Source organism: Sprattus sprattus, assembly GCF_963457725.1.
Source record: "Sprattus sprattus genome assembly, chromosome: 11".
NCBI classification, from domain to species: Eukaryota; Metazoa; Chordata; class Actinopteri; order Clupeiformes; family Clupeidae; genus Sprattus; species Sprattus sprattus.
The window spans coordinates 19,843,075-19,866,818 of record NC_137909.1 but is presented as its reverse complement, the minus strand read 5'-3'; the positions used below and the strand labels follow the sequence as shown (position 1 = coordinate 19,866,818).

Sequence of the window (23,744 nt, the reverse complement as noted above, 5' to 3'; positions counted from 1 at the left end):
AATCATTAAACTTGTACTAAATCTGCAGAGGTATTTTTTGCTAAAAAAAATAAAAATAAAACACTTGACCTCTGTGCACTTAACACACAGGTGACACCATGGAGGGAAAATGATCCAGATAAAAAGAAAACACAGAGAATCGTATAGGTGTGAGCTTGTCATTTATTGTCAAAGAAGTTATCATGGTTACTTGCACTGATAATCACGCAATACAGTAAACCGCTTTTTCTAAGGCTCACTAGAGAAGTGACTGGGTTAAACATACAGTATATCTTATTGGCAATTAGATATGTTTAGTACATTCTCCTCTACAAGATGTTCATGTACAATATACAAGTTAAAAAATAGAGTTTGTCTGCATTGAGTTCAACATTTTTTTCTGTAACCATTTTTTTAGGATGATGTATTTCACATTAGGCATTCTGTGTTTATAGTTTTATGTATTAGATGGTGTTTTTGAAGACCATTAATTTCCCAGTAGAGAGACAGAGATGTTGAGAGACAGAGAGAGAGAGAGGGTGTGAGAGAGAGAAAGAAAGAGAAACGTGTAGTATTATTAACACATGTAGACAGCAATATGAGTGTGTGTAAATGTTTCGGTATGTAAGAGAAGTGAGCTGATGTCTATTCAACAGCTGTATTCCCTTATACACAAACACACACACATACACACACACACACACACACACACACAACAGCACAAACCATGAACACTTCTGAAGAATACACACCCTTTCACTCTCTCTGTCACACATGTACACACACTCACTACAGTACAATGAACAGACACACAAGCAGATCCACTGGACACAGAGCTACCCCACACCACCCCACCATTGCCAGGGGCAGTTCCCTTACCCAGGGAAGAGTAACATACACACTAGGCTTGTTTGTACACACTACCAATTAAATGACAATAACTCTAAGTCACAATCTCATCATTGTGCAGCAATCATAAAACAAGAATCAGTGAGACAGGCTGGTCGGTCAGGTGTTATTTTTGGCCCCAGGGTACAGTGTTTATGCCCCTGGTAAGTTTTAAAGTTGGAGGAGAGCTTCAACAGCACGTGAAGTGTCATCTGAAGTTTAGTGTGTGTGCACCTGTGTCCACCTGCGGTTTGGGTGGGGGGCACAACTGGCCAGCAACTATGACCAAGGGGAGGGCGGGCACACACACACACAGACACACAGACACACACAGACACACACAGACACACACAGACACACACAGACACACACAGACACACACAGACACACACACAGTAATGACCTCTGTAAGAACTGAACCAGCCCACAGCTACACCTGGTTTTTAAAGCCCAAATACCTGAGGCATCTATTATAATCTGCCCCCCTCCCCCCATGGACTCTTTTAGGATCGCTTTAAAGGACTGCAGAAAGCATAGAACTTGTTTCTTTGGAGAACCTCTACAAAGGCATCAGAGTTCTTCAACATATAACAGAATCCTCCAGGTGCCCCAGAACCACCATCAGTGTATGTATTGGTGGGGGAGTTACAGACGTGTGTGGGTGTGTGTATTAAAGTGTGTACGTATGTATCTGTTAAGGTCAGGGGGTTGGGGGGGGTCTGATGGGCACACAAGTGAAATGCTGTGGAATCACTCATATTACATATTTAACAGAGCAAATAAGGACAACATCCACACTTTTAAAATTACTGACGTGGAAAATAAACACTTTAGCAATACTGCAGTTGAAATTACACACTCCAGCGTTTTTAAACAGAAAGCTTGATAGAGTGCTGAGTTGTAATCTGCTGAGAAACAAAAACACAGACACACACAGATACAGGGCCGAATCTCAAGTGCCACACACACGCGCACACACACACACACACACACACACACGCACGCACGCACGCACGCACGCACGCACGGAAGCACGCACGCACATGCACACGCACACACGTACACACATGCGCGCACTACAGACGGATAACTCAAGTGTTAAAGACAAGAAACAGGGCACGTGAGAATACAGGGCACATCTGATCATTACAAATCAAAATGAAGTTATCCATCATAGAGTGCTCATTGTGGCCAAGGCCACCGACCAAAACAACCGAACGTGGAAATGCTGCCAGAGCTCAAATGTGCGTTCACTTTCTAACAGTGATTCTGGGCTTTAAGTTCATGTGGTGATTTAAATGAAAAAAAAAAAATAACATAAACAATAAGTACAAAAACTGAGTAGAGTTTTTTAAAAGAGTAAAAGGGTAAGGCAGCCAGCTGTAAGGTGGAGGTTGGGAGACGGAGGTGAGAGGGTGGAGTCAAAGACCCAAATTGTGAGTATGGGGCTCATAGCTGAGAGGGTCTTGTTACAGCCTCATCCTGATTCAAGTAGTGCATTCTCAGGAGACAGCCATAAGACTGCCTCTTAAAGTCAAACACCCCAAACCCATACCCCTCTAGGGCCCAAAACGAAACCCACTCTCTGGCTTCTAAGCAAGCAAGTTGTCTTTTGACCCCTTGGGTTGGGAAAGACATTGGGTTGAAACGAGGGAATGTACAGGACTGACGGTCCATGGGCATCCTTGCTGCTGGGTCACCAACCACCAAGCGAACGCTCAGCCTACACAAATACCCCCCCCCCCCTGCTCTCTGGCTCCACCTGCTGACTAAAGCACAGACTAGAGGCCTCGGATCTAAGGTCTTGATAGGAGGAAAGGCTGCCATAGCCTCCACACCATGACCTTTACCAACACTAGCTTAAGTAACAGAATACTAAACACTTATGGTCATTAAAAAGAAAAAGAAAACAATAAGAATAAAGAGAGAAAACAAAACAAGGTATTCTACAGAACTCCCTTTGCCCACCAAGGGGGCGTCCTCTGCCTGCTCCCATTAAGACAGGCTGAGGCGAAGGGATGGCAGAGGCGCGGAACGTCAGTTTACTCCGCTCAGTTATTTTTTTTGGCACATGCCTCCTCCACTGAGCTCTCCCTCATTGCTCCACAGAAAACTATTCTAACGCACCTTCCTTTGGTTAAAAATAAACAGGAAATTAGAGAGAGAAAGAGAATGAGAGAGAAAAAGAGAGAGAGAGCGCAAAAGCTTGTCCACACTTGCAAGATGCAGCCTGGATCAAATTTCTCCAAAGCCAATTGCTAACTTTAGAGGGCCATAATGTGTGTGTGTGTGTGTGTGTGTGTGTGTGTGTGTGTATGTGTATAAGGCTCGGTGATGTTCACAGTGGTTTCAGAGTGTGTGGAGAGGTTGGGTCCAGCTCCAGGCACTGATCTCAGACCAGGTGTGGCTTCCGTTTTTACTCGTCATGTTCATGTTCTGTGTGGTCATGATCTCGTCAGGCGGTCAGGTGTGGCAAAAACGCTTCGTGTCTGGACACACACACACACAAAAATAGAGACAGACAGACACCATAGGACAAGAGTAAGCATTCATGTAAAGAAATATCTGTGCAAGATCATCTACTAACTAGCAATGTGATACACCTTTCAGCACAAGCATCTCAGTTACTGATTTGATAAAACTCCCCTGGTATGAGTTAACACTGGGACAAACTTACCACTGTGATAGTTAAGTTTAGTTAATAGGGTTTACTTGTCAGGTACCAAGTACAAAATACAACAGGCTCTGATGAGAACAGATGTGTTGCTCTGGATATTTAGCTACCGGCTCATTTCCATCCACAAACAAGCGGAACCCCTTGAGTGAAAATTCAACAGGAACCCGGTTCTGTGTTGTGGAGTTGCAGGGTTGTGGTGGCGGTTACCTGTTCAGGGGAACAGCAGTCGGCTTTCATCTGAAGCTCTTCTGCTGCTGCATCAGACCCACGTTCTCATACACCCTGGAGCTGTCATCCCGCATGCTGTACATGACACACACCACACACACACACACACACACACACACACACACACACACACACACACACACACACACACACACACACACACACAGGAAGACAGAAATATACATGTATATTAGTAATTAATGTAGTTATTCATGAATTCGTGAGTGTGAGTGAGAGGTTGTCATCAGAATGCAGGGTGACTGTGAACTATTGTGTATAAGTGTGTTTGTGTAAAAGTGTGTTTGTGTATAAGTGTGTGTGCGTGTGTGCATGCGTGTTTGTTCACAGCTGCAAAATGGCTCACTCTGTGAATAGGAATGCTGAACAGGAGTGGCAACGTGTGTATCTGACTCACTCTGGGCAGGTTGGCATCGGGGTGCAGGGTGGCAGTGGGCTCTGGTCGCCCCCCGACAGGTCAGACAGAGAGTACTTGATGTTGGTGTATTCACGGCCTTTAATCTTACTCTTCTACAGGAGACACACACAGACAGACGCTGAGTACCAGGCCCACACAATAGGATTTTCCTCATTGCATAACAAGACAAATATGTCCATATCCAGCATATCTTTTAACTAAAACTTGATTTAAAAAACATTGGCCCGACAGATGCAAAATCAATGGAAAATTCCGAGTAGCATCATGCCTAAGTTTGGGTTTGAACGTTATATGCTCAACAGCTAAGCTACAATGTACATTAACTATAAAGACCATGAACAGTGTTGCACTATACACCACATTACAATGGAATGGAAATGGAAATGGAGCCCTAGTGACTAGTGACTGTTTTAACGGCAGAGATAGTGACACACACACACTCTGAATTTAGTCTCTGCATTTTACCCATCCAGGGTAGTGAAGCACACAGTGAGGCACACAGTGAAGCACACTAACCCAGAGCAGTGAGCTGCCTTCAGCGGCGCCCGGGGAGCAGTGATCGGGGTTAGGTGCCTTGCTCAAGGGCACCTCAGCCGTGGATGTGGGCATGGGAGAGCAGTGCTCTACCACTTCCCCCGCCCACATTTTTCCTACTGGTCGGGAATCGAACCGGCCACCCTCCGGTTACCAGCCCGAAACCCTAAGCAGTAGGCCACAGCTGCCATATAATATACACAATAATAACACACCTGCTCCTCCTCGATGCGGCGCTGGAGCGTCTCAATATAGTGCTGGACGGCCATGTAGATGAAGCGATACTGAGCCTCTGTCTGGACCATTCCTGAGCGCTGGGAACGGACCATCTGGATGGTCTTAGGCACATCAATATCACAGTCCACCCCTGCACAACAAACACACACATATTTACTAGAACGCAAGAAATCATTTGCACAACCTCATGTCCTTCATGACCTGTATGACCTTGAACTCGTTCATTTAAAAAGTATGTGTGTCAAATATTTTCTGAACAGTGACTTGGAACACGACACAGAGACCCCTGTATCAAGGGAATTGCCTCACACACAATCATTGTTGCCAGTCAATGTCTCACTCACCTTTCTCTCTGATGATGTCTATCAGGATGTCGATCACAATGAACGTTCCAGTCCTTCCAATCCCAGCACTACAGATATAGGGGTGGGAGAGATGGAAAAAGAGATGAAAAAGGAATAATTCTTTGCTATGTGAATGCAACAGAAAAAAAAAACCAGAGAGGCACATGCAAAACAGCACTGTGTCAAAAATGACAGCATTAACTCCAGTGGTCATTCCTTGGGTGTCATTAATCCACAGGTAATGAGGTTTTCCTGTCGTCTTGCTGAGAGACACCTGGCACCCACGGTTTCAATTTCTCCCTGCTTGATCACACTTGAACAGCTACATCTGGTGCAGTAACATAATGTATGAAATGTACCAGTACTGAATTCAGGCAGGTGTGGATGAACAGAGATGGTCAATAAATATCCATCGAAGGGATCCCCCAGATTCAATGACTGAGACAATCTCTGTTTCTGAGGCAGCAGTGTTGCAGTGCATGGAGGCGCTGACTTTTAGCAGTAAGGTCAGTAGAAAAATGTACAGTCAGTCAGTAGTCTCAGCACTGACCTGCAATGCACCACAATAGGCCCTGGCTCCAGGTTGCTCTCTTCTTTCAGGTTCACCTCCTCCAGGAAGTCCAGCACGCCGCCTGGGTCCGCCGGTACGCCGTGGTCTGGCCATGCCCGGAAGTGATACTGCCACACAGCGCGCTCGGTGTTGCCCTAGTTGCACACATGCAAACCAACAAACACAAAATCATCTCAAATCCTACCAAAGCATATTTTCTATTATTCCCCCCCTGCATCTGACAGCTACAGCCACTTTTACATTGACACTGAACTTTAGCCAGTCTGGCACCGTGGGACAGATGTCTTACCTGTCCCACCTTGGACAGCTTCAACTCTCTGAGGGTGTAGTCATGTGCTGTTGTCTCCTTGACGTTGCGCACACGCATGGCTCCGTACTCCTTAAGGGCATTCATGTCAGGCCAGTACTTCACACACTTACTCTGTGGACAGACACACACACACACACACACACACACACAAACCAGATTTAAGAGGCGTGCAGCAGAAGGCCTGACCCTGACACCACAAAGTTTGCAACAGTTACAATCATTTGGCAGCCACCTTGGGGCCAAACATATACACGTCATCAGGCAATATGACAGAAGTGCTGGCCATATTCTAGATTTCAGTTTGCATCAGCACTAAGTCTCAGGGCTCTGAGATTCTCATCAGCCACTGATATAAACACGAACATTGCAACACTAAATGTGGGCATTTTGCATTACCCACGGACCAAGCTCTTTTATTAGGAGACTCTTCACAGCGTCCTAAATGTCATCACTCGTCACTGCTTTGCTGGTTGAACTACTGTACGTAATGTCAAATTCATCCACATGTGATAAGTCGAGCCAATGTCAGAAGCTGAAGCAGCACCTTTCCCCGTTCCACTTCCTTGGTTGTCATGACGATGACGCGGGAGTTCTCCTGGAAGACCATCCTCCAAAAGTCGGCGATGGTGTTCTGCAGGCAGCCTTGCGTGGCGATGTAGCTCTTCTTCATCTTAGCGTTGTTGCACTTAGCATCCAACTCCGGCTGTCAGAGGAGAACACAGAGAGAAAGAGGAAACACATCACACATCATGTGGCAACATAGCAAGAATCAGTAGAGCAGGAGAGAATCTCACAAAACAAGATTTCTGGGTTAGCCAGATAACTGTGTTGAGTAAAAACTAATGCCCCAATCTGGATCCCATTCTGCCTTTTTTATTGGTGCAGACATCGTGAGAACTAACTAGTCCATATTTTTGATACACCTTAGGTGTGATTATACTGAAGTGTTGTCTGGTATATATGGGTAGACTCCAAAAGGGCAGTGACATTGGTGACATAGGTTACCATGATGATGTTGGCATTGATGTAATCTGCACCAGGCTCACTGGGGTCCCCGTCTCTCAGGACAACCCGCGTGTGATCAACTGTGATATGAGACAGAAAAAAAGCGTCAAACACAGAGGAAGATAAAACAGCACACCAACCACACAGGCACACAAACACACACACAAACAAACACACACACTCACACATATATACATATTGTAGGACCGACAAAGACTGTCAGCACATCCAACAACTAGCAACACATGCACACACCCACAAAGAGACACAGAGTACACAAATGACCGTCTGCATCAACCCCACATATACACATACAGCCGAATACATACCAACAGGTGGATGCTGAACAGATAGAGCCAAATACAACTACTTAACCTTAAAAACACACACACTTTTATGCATGTCTTTGCTTTGGACAGACGGAAAGACAAAGAGAGACACAGACAGACAGACAGGTTGATTGTATACTCACAAGGCAGGATGTTCTTGTATCTGTTCTTGTTTTTGTTCTCCGCCCTTTGCCCTTCTTTTCGGCTGTACAGCAACTTGCACTCCTGTTGTTGCAGAGTCTGTGCCAGTGTGCAGGGGGAGGAACCTCAGTGTGTGGCCATTTAGGTACATGTGCAAAACTAGTACTTTATGATTGTGTGCATGCAGTGATTTAGGGGGTGTTCTGGCCCTGGGCTCTGCAAAGCGCTTAGAGACCATTCTATTGTTTTAGCGCTATATAAATACAATTGAACTTCATTTAGGAACATGCATGTGTATTTGTTTGAGTCAGAGTATATGTATTTTAGAGATATCTATGTGTGTTTGGTGATTTAGGTGTATGGGTGTGTGTGTGTGTATCTGTGTCTTACCTCAAACTCCTCCCAGAAGCCCTGCTTCACCTTGTCGGTGGTCTCGGCGAGTTTGCTCAGCTCCCTGACCCGGCTCTCGATCTCTGCTGCATTGATGCGTGTCGTGTTCAGGGGCTACAAAAGGCCAACAGGATATTAGCTGTTTAGTCATCTCGAGTCTATCCCTTCATCAGTTCCTCAAGTCTGACACATTTCTATCACTATGTTTGGAGAATTAAAAGGTGATTAAAGGTGCATTAAAAGGTGCAGAAAGGGCTTAGGGGGATCTAGTAGCAGAAATGGAATACAGTATTCATAATTATGGTTTTCACGAGTGTTACTTCGCATCGTAGTGTTTTCATTATCTTAAAATTAGCTCTTCATGCTATCTACCACGTTATGCCACCATGTTTCTACAGTAGTCCAGAACGGACAACGCTGCTTCTAGAGGGACATTTTTTTTACATCGAAGTGTCAGTTTGAATTTGGTAGCGCTATAGCACCAGTTGGAGGACGTAAAAAGAAGTAGGAAGAGGAATCAGTGGTTGCTAGTGCAGGCTAACCGTTTTGTGTTGTGAGAAGTTTGAGAACCCAAATTTTGACAAATCAGGATCATATTGAATATTTAGCCCAAGAAAAAGCAAGGGAGCATGAATCCTTGTCTTCAAAAAAGCATAAATATGAAGCAAAATAAAATCAGGACAAACAACAGCAGAAAACAAGGATGAACATTGGCATTTCCCAGATGAAAATCGCTAACGAAGGAAATATATTTTCAGAGTGATGAAGTTACTGTGTACTGGTGGTAATTAAGCTAACATTCTAAATGGAATGTGTTGTTTGATAGCTTTAGCTATAACATGACCATAGTTACCAACATAAGTTACCTTTTTCCCCTGTGTCAATGTTGAAATAATCTCATTACTACCAGGATTGTAACTTTACATATATGCGCCAAAACTAGATTTTATCTTTGTTATTTAGACTCAAAAGACCCGGTGAAGTTGCCGAGATCAGCCCACAGCTGCTAAAAATTATTGCTAAAAAAGTATAAAGTAAACAAAAAAAGGTTTGAAACTCATGTCAGCCATCAACTAACACAGCCAAACTTCATAATTTACAGTACATAGAAGCTATGACCTACAGTTTTACAGTCTAAACTAAATATCTTTCTAAAGTAACCGTATTACCTGACGCTTGGAAATAAAGGGATGAGAGAGGGGTTTTCAGTTGGTTGTAATCTGCAACCTCACCAGTAGATGTCCCTAAATCCTACACAGTGTTCTGTTAATACTCCATGACTATGTTGTACACTGTTCCTTCTAACACAGATCATGAAAGGTGCATATAAACATTCATTCTCTGTGGAGCCTCTGTGGTGACCCAATTCCCCCTTAAATAACTCTCCTCTTGCGCAACCTCAGACAAATATGCTTTGCCACTGGCAAAGTCATGCAACATTCACATGTTGTTCCGTGTCTGCTGACGTGGTCATCTCCTGTTGGGATGATCTGCCTTATCTGCAGGGCGTGAGGTCATTGCATATTCACAGTCATCCTTGTTCTCTGATGTAACCAGACTCTTTTTATGCAAATTCATGTTAACCCTGACTTCCCAGAATTACAGCAAGCAGTCTTGAAGACTGTTTGCTGTTAGCTTGCTAGTTTTAGACAAAAAACAAACAAACAAACAAACAACTCCATTCGGTCATTTAAAGGCTGTGTTAAGCTTTCATGAGTACCTGTTTGAGCTGCAGAACCGTACCCAGGGTTTCCACCATGGGGTTCTTCTTGTAGTGCTCCACCAGGTCTGTCAGGGTGTCAAACTTCTCACCGCCTCCAACGTCGTACTTCAAGTCATGCTGCTTAGACACATGTGCACAGGCCTGGCTTACCTCTTGCTCCCAGTATAAAACAAACACCCACATCCTTCACAGTGATTTATACAGGGTTCTTGTCCCCTCCGTCATGGACACATTTGTCCTGTCATTTGGAATAAGCATGAGCTGCAGTCTCATGTGTCTAGTCAAGCACATGCATGGGCTTAGTTTATTCCTTGCCTTTTACACACCCAGTGAGAATCACACATGATTCGTTTATCATTACAGACAATTTTGTCTTGATATGCAGAATAGCCTCGAACTAAGTAATTCAATTTGTTCACACATGACCTATATTTAAACTAATTTGTAAAGCTGTGTTTACAACTCAGATCCACTTAGTTCCAAGACAAAAATTATATGGGTTATGGGAAACAATATTCTGTAAGTAGTGCAGACTATATAAAGCAATATATGCAAGCCACTTAAAATGCACTATGTACAACAATTACATTTAATCTATTCTAATCCATCACACAGCTACATATTCCATAGTGCTCACATACTGCGGTCAAGCATAGCTATGGATAACAAATACATCACAAACACTACCAACATTTTTTGCTACATGTCCATTCATACTAGTCATAAAGTTACACTCCACATCCTCCCTTACTTCAATCAGACCCTGCCATACACTACAAACTAATACATAGCCACATCCTCCCTTACTGCAATCAGACACTGCCATACCCTACCAATTAATACATAGCCACCTTCACACGTAAACATGACACTGCCATACACTATCAACTAATACATAGCCACATCCTCCCTTACTGCAATCAGACACTGTGTTACGTGCACACTGCCATACACTACCAACTTATACATAGCCACATCCACACGTAAACAAAGACAGACACAGAATTGCACTCGCTATTGCAGACTTAAAAATGCAATGTTCCCTTTTCTACAGCTGACAAAGAAACAACAGAATTGAAATGACCAGGGCTTGGCTACGCTACATTACTACTGCTATTGGCATAACATGACCACACACTCTGCTGCAGACAGACGTTGTCCTTAGCCACTCTTACATTTCTGCAGTAGACGCAGCTACACAGTCTGGGCTGTGTCAACTGTTATTAATGCTACACCCATTGCAGTCATTTGTGTAGCTTTGACCACATTTGTAGTACATTTTGATGCAAAGTGGTCTACAATTTAGGGAAGGCTTACATTTCCCCAGTGGGTGTGTTTGCTGAGAATTTGAACTATACCCTTGATTTTACTTTGGCCTTCCTTTCCTTATACAGCCTAAAGAGCAAGCGCACACACATACACACACAATCTATGTGTATACATGTGTGCGACTCTGGCGTACACTTAACAGTCAAAAGAGCGTGCACGCGCACACACACACACACACACACCAACTGTGTGTGTTACGCACCTGACAGCGGATCATAACATGGGTGACTTTTGGCTTGCCGTCACTAGTGTCTGTCTTGTCATCGCCAGTGCGTACAGACAGGACGAAGTCGCCAGGATGGCTCTGGCTCTCGCGCACCAGGAAGCTTCCGTTCTTGCCCTTCTCAGTCAGGAGCTTCTCCGCCTCACGGCCTGACAGGTGCCCATGGAACCACCTGTGGGGGGAGAGGTGGCAAGTTCATAGAGGTCTCCCTCAAACCGTTGAAGTCTCCCCCGAACAACACTCAACTACTTTTTTAAGAAAGCATGTTTTAAGATTTTTTTTTAATCCAGCATTGGGACCACATAACAGAAAAACACACTTAAAGAAAAAGACTACCTTTTTTTTTTTAAAGCTACGATGAAAAATTGGTTTATTAAGAGACTGACCGTTCAGACGTGGGGTCTGCGCAGTTGAGGGGATACTTGAGCTCGATGACATCCCCATTCTTTTCCTTTAGCTGCCCATGATGCTCCATGTAATACTGCACAAGCTCAGCCAGCGTGGCAAACTTCTCCCCTCCGTAAAGGTCATAGTAGTCGCCTGTGTTCTGGATCTTGATGTGAGTGACCGCCCCATTTCGCCTGAACACCACACGGGTTGAACAAAATTACTAAATCATATTTAAGGTCGGACTGTTTTTAAGCTGTCATGTTAATATATTATCCTCCTGAAGTCACACAGTTCAGCTTCAGGTGTAATTTAGTTGGATGGGGTGAGTGGGGGGGTAGATTCACCAGATAGATTGTGGTGGTCATTGGATGGGCTTACCAGAGGGACGGGTACAGGGATGCTCACCTCACAGATAGCGTAAAGTCACCAGGGTTGCTCTTGCTGGGCCTGGCCAGGAAGCTGCCATCCACCCCCCGCGTAAGCAGTAGGTTCTCGGCCTCCACTCCAGTGATGTTTGGGTGGAACCACCTGATGAAGTATCAGACTCTGGATCACATCAGAACCTCAGCTTGCACAGTATCCCGCCCCTCTGGCGCCCTCTTATCAAAGAGGTCTAGCATCCAAACATGCAATTATACAACATAACTACAGACCTCTTACTTGTCCCATGTGTTTTTACCATATTAAACGTACGTCCAGGACCACTCACTGTATAAAGTCTGACATCTACCAGTGCGAGTTATTTCTTTGAACATTCCAATGATGTGACTACAGTAGAACCATGCACAAAATTTAGCAAAATGAGCCACAAAATTTAGCAAAATGAGCCACTAGCGCAATTATTCCAACTACCCAGCTAACTAGCAAGCAAACAGTACTGTATAAACTGTTACTGCAAGCCCGTAGCTTGCATATTGACAATCAGACTAACGGTCTTTTTTTTTCTTCTTTAGACCGTAGCCTGTGTCAAAACGTTTCTTATCCATCTAAGTTTGCAACCTAATGTCAACTGGCTGAAATCCACTGTTGGGTTAAGAGTGAGGCGTGCTAAATAGACTAGCGTCCGAAACAAATTAGCTTGACCATAACAAAACTAGCTAGCCAAGTTGCAACTTCTGCATAGCTGTACTGACTATCTACCTACATAACCTATGAGATTGACTGCTAACTACCCTGTCAACCCTGACTAGAATAGGGGGACTCTAATATTATAACGGCCGCTCATGTTGGAACAAGCTTGAATCAACCAGAGTTGGCCAGCATATCAAAACAAAGTAACTACTGAGCTAGCTAGTTAGCTACATTTGTACGTGGTGCCTTCCCTATATTGGCTAGCTAACAAGCTATAATGGCTAACTAACATTAGCTGATTCCGCTAGCCAACATGTTCGCTACCCAGGTATTTAAGAAAACACAAACGAAGGGAACAACGGGCCTGTAGAGAAAACACTCTTGCCAAGGCTACCAATGCGACTAACGATAGTACCCAACAGTAACAAGTTTGCGGCACATCAATAAGGACAACGGGTACCATTACTGCACCATTTATGAGTCTTTTTCGTTTTCTAAAATCTTACCTACGAGATGTCATCTTTTTTTCGCCTCGTCTTCGACTTGGAGAGTTGCTTCAACTTCGCTAACTGTTGACAACTTTGTTTTCGTACCGCCGTTTATGTCCAGAGAAATTCCCACATAAGGCTAAATGCCCGCTCAGAACGGGTTGTGGTAGAGTGACATTTGTTGAAATTATAAAGAAACAAAAACGCTTAGGCCTCGGCCTCAGAGACCACAGCAAGTCGATTTTTAAACGTCACCAAATATGCGACAATTCTGAAGTTTGACCTGCGCAGTAGAACCACTGAGAGCAGCACACTGCAACCTAAAAACTCATGTGAATATGTGTGGTGCAATGCAATGTGTATATGTATATGTATCGTCAAAAGTTATAGCCGGTTGGTATTTTAGTGTAGTTTTCAAAATGAGGTTAGGGTATTATTATTTAATTTAATGTAATGTAATCCTGTGTTTTCCTTAGTAAGTTTGAATTTGCCCAACACCAGTCCATATCAAATCTAGGTTTCTGCATATACAAACTGATTTGTTGTCCTAAATAGCCTCTCTGTTTACACATTACACTGGCTATCATTGGCTAATCTTTGTGTTAGGTCTTTGGGTTGGAAGTTGATATTTGCACAAAATGTGGAAGTGGTGTAATAAGTACATTTGCGGTTGTGCTACCCTTTTACCATTCGAGAATCGTAGATTGTGCCTTCTCACGACCCGTCTAAACATTTACGTGGCAAAACCACCGAAGCAGCTGAGCTAAGCCCCGTCCCAACAACTCTCCGCCTATGCTGCCAACACCGCCACCTTATTATAATTTAAACTATCGAATGGGCTGGACTGAAGCCTTGATGAAGAATTTTTCATTACTCTGACATAGAAAAATGATGCTTACGGCTTTAGAACTGTTCATTCTGCTGGCTTTCTGCTGTGTCACAGCTTCGGGCTACTTTGTTAGCATAGATGCTCACGCTGATGAGTGTTTCTACGAACGAGTGAACTCGGGTACCAAGATGAGCCTCATGTTCGAAGTTGCAGAGGGAGGATTTCTGGATGTGGATGTTGAGGTGAGATATCATTACCGAGCAGTGTTATACATCATGTTTCTATCATTCACATGATCGCCCCAAAGAGCACAGTTATCAGTTAACAGTCATATATAGATTTCAAAGCAAACAGCTGGTAGCGTTTATCTTAACAGGCTAACGTCAAACTAGCTACCTTCACAGCACTGACCGCTAGCTTTGATTATGGTTTTATGACTTTATGGCTGTCCATCCATGTCTGTCAAGACAGTGCTGTGATGGTTTGTCTAATGCACGGTTAGCTGGCACGGAAATATCCAGCTGCAAAATGTAATTAGTAATTTAAGGGAAAAAACAAAACGTTTTTACACTCACAACACTCCTTAAGAAACTATACAAGAGATTACGATCACGTTTCCCAAATTCTTGCCCATTCTGTACACCCTATTGTTTGTGTCAGGTGCTTGTGTGAGTTTCTTTACATAACTCTAACCAAGAAAACACATTCAGGGAAAAACAAACTTTTTGTGTTACCTTCAGAAATACATAGGCTAACAGCACAAAACTACTACAGCCAGAACTGGTCATGGAACTGATTTTTTTTTAGTTTTACAGAAGGAAGTTGTAAGACTAATAGTGTTGCTCTACAGATCACTATGCTTCAGCAGCATAGCTCAATATATTTTCATTTTGTAGATACCAGTTTGGTAGAAAAGTTTAAGGAGTAACTAAAAGAAGACATACCTGTCCTGTCTACAGATTACCGGACCTGATGGGAAGCAGATCTATAAAGGCGACCGGGAGTCCAGTGGGAAGTACTCTGTCGCGGCACACATGGATGGCACATACAAATTCTGCTTCAGTAACAAGATGTCCACCATGACTCCTAAGATTGTAATGTTCACTATTGACATTGGCGAGGCTCCAAAAGGCCAAGACATGGAGACTGAAGGTACAAGCCAGAGCTATCTGATGGTATAAGTTTACTAAGTGTCCAGCAGGTTATTAGACAGATATATGGCCCCCAAAAATCCCTTTATGTAACAATGTGCAGAATCATCCAGTTGAAGTGCTCTGCCAAGTTGGATGTGAGGAAAACCTTGGCTGATAAGCTGTTTTCCAGAAACGACTTTGTTCCATTTTAATATGTGTATATGAAATAGTGATTTTCTCTCTGTCGTCATGATGGTTCATTTCTTAATACTCTTTCTCTCAGGTGCAGGAGATAACTGGGATGGTAGGGCTAAGCTGCATTATGACTGGCACTGATCTAACGTGTTGTGCTTCAGTTGTGTAGTCAAAATTATACTGCCGTCTGAGATGTAACAGTAACATCTAAACACAAGTTTACTGGTGAAATTTAACATAACCACCTTGAACTGGTGACCTTTAAACAATAGCCTTTAACAAGATGAGTAGTGTCTGTGTGTGAAATGGGAAGTAATTCAAGAAACACAGACCATTATTTGTGAGCTCTGCAAATGGGAACATTGCAAAGTCATATTATCTGCATGATTTCACTAGTTTAGTTAGATTGCTTCACTATGAGGTGTGCAAACAGTTGCCCCCTTAGTTATACTTTCTGTTGAAAGATTCAACATTAACTTCGTGAGCTTATAGCTGTACTGAAATGATTATGGAATTATTACCACGGATGTGTGTTCATTTGTGAATTTGATTTGACTGCATGTGTAAAATATGCATGTGTATGAGTTCTGTGTGGGGTGTGTGGTTGTTGTGCTGCTGCATGTTCCTTAGGTATGACTGTTCTGGTGCTGTTTGTTGTGTATTCCAACAGCATGTGTAGGTGTGTGTGCTTGTATAACTGCACCATGTGGTGCAAATCTCCACTGGCTTGTTGGTGACCGCAGGGTGTGTTGTGTGTTTTCCAGCCCATTCGAACAAGCTGGAGGAGATGATTAATGAGATGGCCGTTTCTATGACAGCAGTCAAACACGAACAGGAGTACATGGAGGTCCGCGAAAGGATCCACAGAGCGAGTAAGAACATTTCTTTTTTCTCATCTCCATCCTTCTCTCCACTATGTCCTCTTTCCCAAGTTATGCAAACCTTTACAACAGAAAATGGTATCACTGCCCTCACACATTGTCCTAAGGCCACAGCCTTCCACCCCCCTACTGAATTTGTTATATTGGGAATTTGAGTTTTAAGATTATATAATAATATAATAACAAAGTGTTTCATAACCTTTGTAATATTTGACCAATCATAATATCTGACCAAGTGTTTTTCATATATTTGATGTGTATCTCCTTTACCCCTCTCTCTTCCTTGTTTAGTTAATGACAACACCAATAGTCGAGTGGTTCTCTGGTCTTTCTTCGAGGCTCTTGTGTTAGTCGCCATGACACTGGGACAAATTTACTATCTGAAGAGGTTTTTTGAAGTGCGACGAGTGGTCTAAAACACAGCTTCTTCGAACCTGTGAACCCACTGGTGAAGACCTCAGCTTCCGGTACAAGACTGTCTTGTGGATATTCCCAAACATCTTTTTTAGTATATTTTGAACTACCACAAACATGTTTCTCTCCACACAATCCATTTAGCGGATGCCATCATCATTTATTTCTGTTGTCTGTCTTAAAATGAGGTCAGCCCCTGTTTATCTCCATATTAATAAAGGGTGCTTGTAATTTATTTCTGTAAGTGTGTGATTATCATAAGTCACAGGCAGGGGGCGCTGTGCCGGGTTTATGAGGGGTGGTGACTGCTGCTGGGAATATGTAACTGTCAGAACTAGGTTAATGTATAATGTACTTGCCTGTATAGCTCAGAGCTTATTTAGACTGATAAGTTTGAATAAGTGCTCAATTATGAAGGAAAAGTATTCAGAATGTATTTGTAAATGAATGAACTGTCTATTTAGGAGTGCATCATATGTTCCACAGAATATGTCCTGCTGTTACATCTTTCCTGCTTTGGGCTTTTATGTAGATTTTTAATCCACAAAGTATTTGAGGCACATATAAGGTCAAATATTTATGTACATGTGTGTGGGAACCTTTTCTGTTCCCTGTTTATTACTGGTGGCTTGCTGTCACTAAAATGTTTGAATGAGAGGTGTGATGTATAATTTGGTGTTGAACTGTAACTTTTGCCAGAATCAATTGGGGTTGTTAATTTATGTATTTTTGTAATTAGATTTTTTTTGTCAGTTCAGATACTCTTAACTAAGGCCACTGCACTGCTACGCTGTATCAGTGATGTATTTTGTCACGTAACTGAAATGTCATGCAGGTGTGAATGGCTTGAACTGTACAAATGTAAAGTAAAATGCTTATGTTTATGAAATATGATTGATTTAATAAAAGACGAATAAGACCTCACAATCCGGATCAATTGAAATTATTGTAGTTTTCGGTTTAGTTCTGGACACTGTTTTAAGTGTAGGTTCGATATATGTGTCAGTTTTCATAAAGCTTAAAGTCATATTGCTTTTACATAGACCTACAAACATATGCGGAACATGTAACAAGCTGTCCGTGACAGGCATTGAATTCTGAAGGGTGAATGTCATGGAACTGTACGTTTGTGTAACCTGTTTCTTCCCGGACGGTTTACACCATCGGACAGGAAGTGAATTCAGCATGGTTGCAGAGCTCAGAGCAGTCCGTGGAGTTTTAACTGGATGAAATTCACTTTTTGTTGTAGTATGGATAACCCAACTGGAAAATGGGACAGTTTGCCAGTAAAACTGAACGAGAACATTATGCAGACTCTCGAAGAGTTGAAATTTACACACATGACTCCCGTCCAGGTATTATATAATCATGGAACTCCTTTAACATGAACATTGTTTACATGCGATGATTAGATGGCTTATGGTTACTTCTTTTGTTTCAGTCCGCTTGCATACCTCTCTTCATGAGAAATAAAGATGTTGCTGCCGAAGCGGTAGGTTTTGTTCGGCACATATAGATAAAACGGCTTGTTTATCGAATATAACATCTTCTACAGCCTAGATACATTCTGATTGTTTGTCGTCTGATCGAAGGTGACGGGCAGTGGAAAGACTCTTGCTTTCGTGATTCCAATCCTGGAGATTCTTCAGAGACGTGAGGAAAAGCTAAAGAAACTACAGGTACATCTAATCCATCGATTTACAGACTTGCTAAATGGGGTCTTTTGGGGCATATAGCACTGGGGGGAAAAAACAGTTATTAACCCAAATAACCTGCCTTTCCAGGTTGGTGCACTAATTATCACACCCACTCGAGAACTTGCCCTACAAATTAGTGAGGTTATGGGACGTTTCTTGCACGGATTTCCCCAGTTAAGGTTGGTAAAGAATACAAAAATACAAAAAAAGACAAAGAATTACTCTTCTTGTAAGCCTATTCTTATCCCAACATTTGTTTCACTAGAACTTAACTGAAAATGTGACCTCCTTGCAGACTGATTCTTTTGATTGGTGGCAACAATCCTATTGATGACGTGGAGAAGATTAAGAGCCAGGGGTATGTATACAGACCATTCCAACAGACTCACCTAGCCACTTATAACTTGTAGTCTGTTTGAAGGATGTGAATCAGTGATGACTGGATCTCTTCTGATAGGGCTAATATCATTGTGGCGACACCGGGTCGCCTGCAAGACATGTTCCGTAGGAAAGCAGATGGACTAGACCTGGCCAGCTGTGTAAAAACTTTGGATGTTCTGGTTTTGGATGAGGCAGACCGCCTGCTTGACATGGGCTTTGAAGCTAGGTGCAACACTCCTCATTCAGTCATTCAACATCACATTTAGCCATGCTTTGTGACGACATCACCTCTTTAACCTTGCTTTCTCTGCTGCCAGCCTAAACACCATCCTGGACTTCCTACCTAAGCAGCGGCGGACAGGGCTGTTCTCTGCCACTCAGACACAGGAACTAGAGAAGCTGGTGAGGGCGGGGCTTCGTAACCCTGTGCGAATCACAGTCAAGGAGAAGGGCGTGGCTGACAGCAACTCTCAGAAGACACCATCAAGACTCAGCAACTACTACACCGTGAGTACAGAACACCGGCTCTGAGTTTGGTGTCTTTGTTTTGGTCAAACAATAAGTGTTACTAAAGAGAGAGCGATGTCTACATATAGTGGTTGTCTGTAGTTTTTAATGGCTTTCAACGTCGACTTCACAGATATGCAGAGCAGAAGATAAGTTCAACACACTGGTGACTTTCCTGAGGAAACACAAGAATGAGAAGCAGCTGGTATTCTTCAGGTGTGCGAGGGCCTCTGGATAGTCTGGCTCATCACAACACAGCCCACACTGATAAATGCAACACAAATACACACTCTGCATTCTGCTCCTATACCGTTCTATCACTTTTATTTAAAGAAGAACAGAAATTACATTTGAGAAAGTGAAGGTGTCAGTTACATTAATGTATTATTTAACAAATGTATTATATTTTGAATGACTTTCTGTATAGGTGTATGTAGTGATAGTTATGGTTAAGGTCTTTAGCAGACAAATACTGTATGATGACATGTATTTTGTGTGGTCACAGCACGTGTGCCTGTGTGGAGTACTTTGGGAAAGCCCTGGAGGCTCTCGTCAAGAATGTCCCCGTCCTCTGCATCCATGGCAAGATGGACAAGAAGGACAAGCGCAGCAAAATCTTCTCAGCATTCCGAGAGCTGAAGAGGTCAGAGAGTCACAGTTCTCTTTCTTTTATGTGATATGATCAATGAGTCAGTTCTGGGATGAGTGTCACTAAACCTGTAATGAAGCCCAGTGTTTGGCTAAATGAAGATGGTTTGATTGTAATATAAATGTATAATGTGAGGGAATGCGTACAGATGAATTGTAGGAAACACACATTTATCTATCACATTTAAGGCTTTCTGATAGGTGCTGTGCACTAGGCCTAAACATCACCTTATTCGTGTAGTTTAGAACAAGAGGATAGAGATACCAATGTTACGGGTTCAGCTCCTGAGAGACACATTTGAATGAGATGAGTGCAGGTGTCATTTAACTTCACTTGGAAGCGGCGCTAGTCTCAGTTGTCTCTGTCTCTTTTATGTTCTAGTGGGATTCTGGTGTGCACAGATGTGATGGCACGAGGCATTGACATCCCAGAGGTCCACTGGGTGCTGCAATACGACCCTCCCAGCAGTGCCAGGTCTGTCAACAGTCGCTTACAAACAACAAAACTTCTCTCCTTCCTGTGTCAGCATAAACTGCACTAAGATCACATTTTCTCAAAACTTCACGGTTCACTGAATCCATATTCTCATTCCGCACATCTACACACATAGCTTTTCTTTTGTGACCTTTTTTTACTGTAGAACATTAAAATATCCTCATAATGTATCCAACCCAACCTAAAGCTCTCATCACAGTAGTAAACCTTAAACATTTTCTTCAGAGGGTTAAAGACAAAAATTGGGACATTACAGTAAGTTTATGAGTGAATGATACAGAAACTTTATAATCTGTATTTGATGTTACCAGAGGAAAACCAGCCCCACTTTTTGACCAGACAGAACAGATGCTTTTAAGTCTTACCTATCTCATCCCTTTTTGTATCTATAGCTCTTTTGTCCATCGCTGTGGCCGAACTGCTCGCATTGGTAACCATGGCAATGCCCTCGTCTTCCTGTTGCCCATGGAGGACACATATGTCAACTTCCTGTCCATTAACCAGAAGGTACTTTCATACCACTCCATGCTTATCTGCTAGGTGTTGTGATCTAGGTATGAGAGCTGTATCGTGCATCAATATTTGGAGCCCCTACTGATAGACATACATCAGATATAGCTGTCTTCACTGTAATAATAGTGTCTAGTTGTATGTATGAATTGATATGATATGTGTATGTTTGTTTCCCAGTATCCCATATACATATACACAGTTATGTGTAGTTGATGTCTAATGTCTCATTGTACTTGAGAGACAATGAGACAGAGATGTCCAACTATACCCAATTACCCATTATTAGTATATGGTGGTGTGTCCTGATGTGTGTTGATGTGTGTTTTTGTTGTCAGTGCCCTTTGGAAAAATTCCCTGCTATCAAAAATGTGGATGACGTCTTGCCAAAGTTGAAGGCCCTCGCTCTCTCTGACCGAGCTATCTATGAGAAGGGCATGCGAGCATTCGTGTCTTGCATCCAGGCGTACGTCAAACACGAGTGTAGCCTCATCTTCAGGATCAAAGGTGAGTGTCCTCCTCAAATATCAAATATTGGTACGTACTGATTGTCTGGGAATTCCCTGCCCCTTCACTGCATTCCATTTGTTCAGTTGGTCTGGCCAACTACTCATTAGCGATCCACTTCACTCACGTAATTGGACACGCCTTTAACCAATCAGACCAACGATACTATACAACGATACAACGATCGGTAATAAAGCAAACACATATTTTTTCTGTATGAATTGTTCCAGCAAGTTTCTGTTCTGTTTTCAAAGAAAACTTGCCTTATCGAAGTTTTGCGGTGCTTCGGCGGCCACCATGTCCAATGTTTAAAAACTCTCCGTGCAGTAGATTTTGTAACGTAGCCGTGGTAAGTTTAAATCCGCCAATGGTGCGCCAGGTAGCCAAAAGCCAGTTTGTGATTGGCTCCAAGGATTCTGGAAATCTTGAAATGAACGGCTATCCGAAGTTGACCAGACCCACTGCAGAGGCAAAATCAATTTGGCCGGAAGAAGTGGGGCGGGACTTCCCAGACTAACGTACTGATGCATATACAGTACATCAGCTGAAATAAGGGGGTCTCTTACTTGACATGCCATAAATCATGCCATATCAAGTGACGTGTGAGGGAGAGTGAACATGTTGCCACAGAGATGCCTGTATTGTCTGTCATGTCCAGTAATCTAGTACTTAACTCGCACTCAGTGCTTACCTCGCACTTAGTACTTAACTCGTAGTTACATTTCTGCCCTTTTGAATTTTTTATGTAAGATAGTATTGATTGTTACACTAGGTCTCTATTGCTCGTAGCTTGATTGTTCTCTCCTTTGTATGTCGCTTTGGATAAAAGCGTCTGCTAGTTCACTAAATGTAAATGTCCAAACCTGATTTCTAGGCTGTACCCCTCAATAGTCATCTGTTAACTCAAACCCAGTGTGTCATGGTTTGTGTGTTTTTTTTTCTGGCAGATCTTGACTTCGCTGCTTTGGCTCGTGGATTTGCGCTTCTCCGCATGCCCAAGATGCCAGAGCTGAAGGGCAAGACTTTCCCCTCCTTCCAGCGAGAGCCGATAGACACAGACACCATCCGCTTCAAGGACAAGAACCGGGAGAAACATAGACAGAAGAAGTTAGCCGAACAGAAAGAGAAGCCAGTGACACCCAGGAGAAGCTTCATCAAGAACAAATCCTGGTCCAAACAGACCAACAAGAAAGAAAAAAAGAAAAAGAATGCTGCCAAGAGAAAACGAAACGAGGTAAAAACGCAGCGTTACAGTCTCAAATTTGTGCCTGTTATGCGCGTGTGTATTTAAATCTGATTGCTTATTTTTCACTGTGTTGATAAGTCAATTATCTCTGTTTGCAGGGATCTGACGATGAAGACATGGAGGAACTCCTGAAGGATACCCGTCTGATCAAGAGGCTGAAGAAGGGTAAAATCAGTAATGAGGACTTTGATAGCCAGATGACAGTAGGGCAGGACTCGTAATATAGGACTATGAGGCTTGGACACCGATTGCAACTAAAAGACCCCAAAGCACAGAACTCAACAGAGTGGATGTGAGCGTTTCACCTGCGTTTTGAGCAAGACCTGGAATACGCAGAGCTGAGACAGCAGGTTACCTCTGTTTTTCTGAGGGTTAGAGGCATAGTCAGGCATATGATGTCCTGATGAACCCAATGACGTCAGTGTGGAAAACTAAACTTTTGCCAAAACAAACCAGTTAAAAATATTGGTATCATAAACTGTTCTTAAATCATTCACAGCAACAGAACAGAATATGAACTCCTGAGCAAGTCAGGAAACGGAGTAGTTTCACATGCCTCCATTCCTCGCGGTCTTTTGTTAACGCTTGTCTGGATATTTCTCTGGTCCACCAGAGGGCAGAACTGATGGCTGGAATATCTTACAGCCCTCAGGGCCTTATACTCAAATGTATAGACTTGATCTGTAATTCCAAAATGTACTGTGTTGTTCACAATAAATGTTACTTTCAACATTATTGAGCTTTATATGTTGAGAATTGGTCTGTCTTTATTATCATCGAGCTGTCTAATCTGCCTAATCATATGACATCTGACAAAAATGTGTCCTACGTGTGTCCATACTCTCTTTTCATACACACATATGTTTATATAAAATGAAAAACTGTCTATTTAGCACCATGCCGGTGTGTTTAGCAAAGCTCTTGGCATCGGCCTGAAGCGCCAATGCATGCGGGCAAAACCTTAGTGCTAGTCACATTTAACAAACATGAGATCAAGTTGTTTCTTA

The 23,744-nt window shown here is 42.8% G+C and overlaps 3 protein-coding genes across 5 annotated transcripts; 2 read left to right on the top strand and 1 right to left on the bottom strand.

The window, feature by feature from the left end:
* Nucleotides 1–201: 201 nt before the first annotated feature.
* Nucleotides 202–13,534, bottom strand: ptpn11a (protein tyrosine phosphatase non-receptor type 11a). The gene is made up of 16 exons (XM_080848133.1): nucleotides 13,312–13,534; nucleotides 12,140–12,262; nucleotides 11,731–11,925; nucleotides 11,324–11,516; nucleotides 9,790–9,909; nucleotides 8,070–8,183; nucleotides 7,682–7,778; nucleotides 7,210–7,289; nucleotides 6,749–6,907; nucleotides 6,184–6,315; nucleotides 5,874–6,028; nucleotides 5,324–5,391; nucleotides 4,958–5,109; nucleotides 4,188–4,300; nucleotides 3,752–3,847; nucleotides 202–3,356 (listed from the first exon to the last, which is right to left on the bottom strand). The coding sequence occupies exons 1-15, from the start codon at nucleotides 13,323–13,325 to the stop codon at nucleotides 3,778–3,780; spliced, it is 1,785 nt and encodes a 594-aa protein (XP_080704259.1). The 5' UTR covers nucleotides 13,326–13,534; the 3' UTR covers nucleotides 202–3,356; nucleotides 3,752–3,777.
* A 505-nt stretch (nucleotides 13,535–14,039) lies between these two features.
* Nucleotides 14,040–17,639, top strand: LOC308372199 (transmembrane emp24 domain-containing protein 2-like). 3 transcript variants are annotated; one of them, XM_080847329.1, is made up of 5 exons: nucleotides 14,040–14,364; nucleotides 15,082–15,274; nucleotides 15,545–15,559; nucleotides 16,215–16,322; nucleotides 16,623–17,639. In XM_080847329.1, the coding sequence occupies exons 1-5, from the start codon at nucleotides 14,182–14,184 to the stop codon at nucleotides 16,745–16,747; spliced, it is 624 nt and encodes a 207-aa protein (XP_080703455.1). In that variant the 5' UTR covers nucleotides 14,040–14,181; the 3' UTR covers nucleotides 16,748–17,639. The 3 variants fall into 3 exon arrangements, with proteins under 3 accessions (XP_080703455.1, XP_080703454.1, XP_080703456.1); XM_080847328.1 differs by having other exon boundaries at nucleotides 15,539–15,559; XM_080847330.1 differs by lacking the exon at nucleotides 15,545–15,559.
* A 284-nt stretch (nucleotides 17,640–17,923) lies between these two features.
* On the top strand, nucleotides 17,924–23,469 carry ddx55 (DEAD (Asp-Glu-Ala-Asp) box polypeptide 55). Its single transcript, XM_080847999.1, has 14 exons — nucleotides 17,924–18,100; nucleotides 18,187–18,237; nucleotides 18,338–18,424; nucleotides 18,530–18,621; nucleotides 18,738–18,800; nucleotides 18,900–19,049; nucleotides 19,141–19,330; nucleotides 19,464–19,546; nucleotides 19,836–19,973; nucleotides 20,361–20,453; nucleotides 20,867–20,981; nucleotides 21,323–21,491; nucleotides 22,439–22,725; nucleotides 22,836–23,469. The coding sequence occupies exons 1-14, from the start codon at nucleotides 17,972–17,974 to the stop codon at nucleotides 22,956–22,958; spliced, it is 1,770 nt and encodes a 589-aa protein (XP_080704125.1). The 5' UTR covers nucleotides 17,924–17,971; the 3' UTR covers nucleotides 22,959–23,469.
* Nucleotides 23,470–23,744: the final 275 nt, after the last annotated feature.

What these genes read in the sequence shown, in the direction of transcription:
- LOC308372199 (XM_080847328.1), top strand. Translation starts at nt 14,182, where the DNA reads ATGATGCTTACGGCTTTAGAACTGTTCATTCTGCTGGCTTTCTGCTGT. An exon ending in TGCAGGAGATAACTGGGATG is followed by an intron (nt 15,560 to 16,214) that starts GTAGGGCTAAGC and finishes TGTGTTTTCCAG; the next exon opens with CCCATTCGAACAAGCTGGAG. An exon ending in CGAAAGGATCCACAGAGCGA is followed by an intron (nt 16,323 to 16,622) that starts GTAAGAACATTT and finishes TTCCTTGTTTAG; the next exon opens with TTAATGACAACACCAATAGT.
- ddx55 (XM_080847999.1), top strand. Translation starts at nt 17,972, where the DNA reads ATGAAATTCACTTTTTGTTGTAGTATGGATAACCCAACTGGAAAATGG. An exon ending in CACGGATTTCCCCAGTTAAG is followed by an intron (nt 18,622 to 18,737) that starts GTTGGTAAAGAA and finishes ACCTCCTTGCAG; the next exon opens with ACTGATTCTTTTGATTGGTG. An exon ending in TCCTGTCCATTAACCAGAAG is followed by an intron (nt 20,982 to 21,322) that starts GTACTTTCATAC and finishes TTTTGTTGTCAG; the next exon opens with TGCCCTTTGGAAAAATTCCC.
- ptpn11a (XM_080848133.1), bottom strand. An exon ending in ATACAAGAACATCCTGCCTT is followed by an intron (nt 7,290 to 7,681) that starts GTGAGTATACAA and finishes CTCATATCACAG; the next exon opens with TTGATCACACGCGGGTTGTC. An exon ending in GCCGCATCGAGGAGGAGCAG is followed by an intron (nt 4,301 to 4,957) that starts GTGTGTTATTAT and finishes TGTCTCCTGTAG; the next exon opens with AAGAGTAAGATTAAAGGCCG.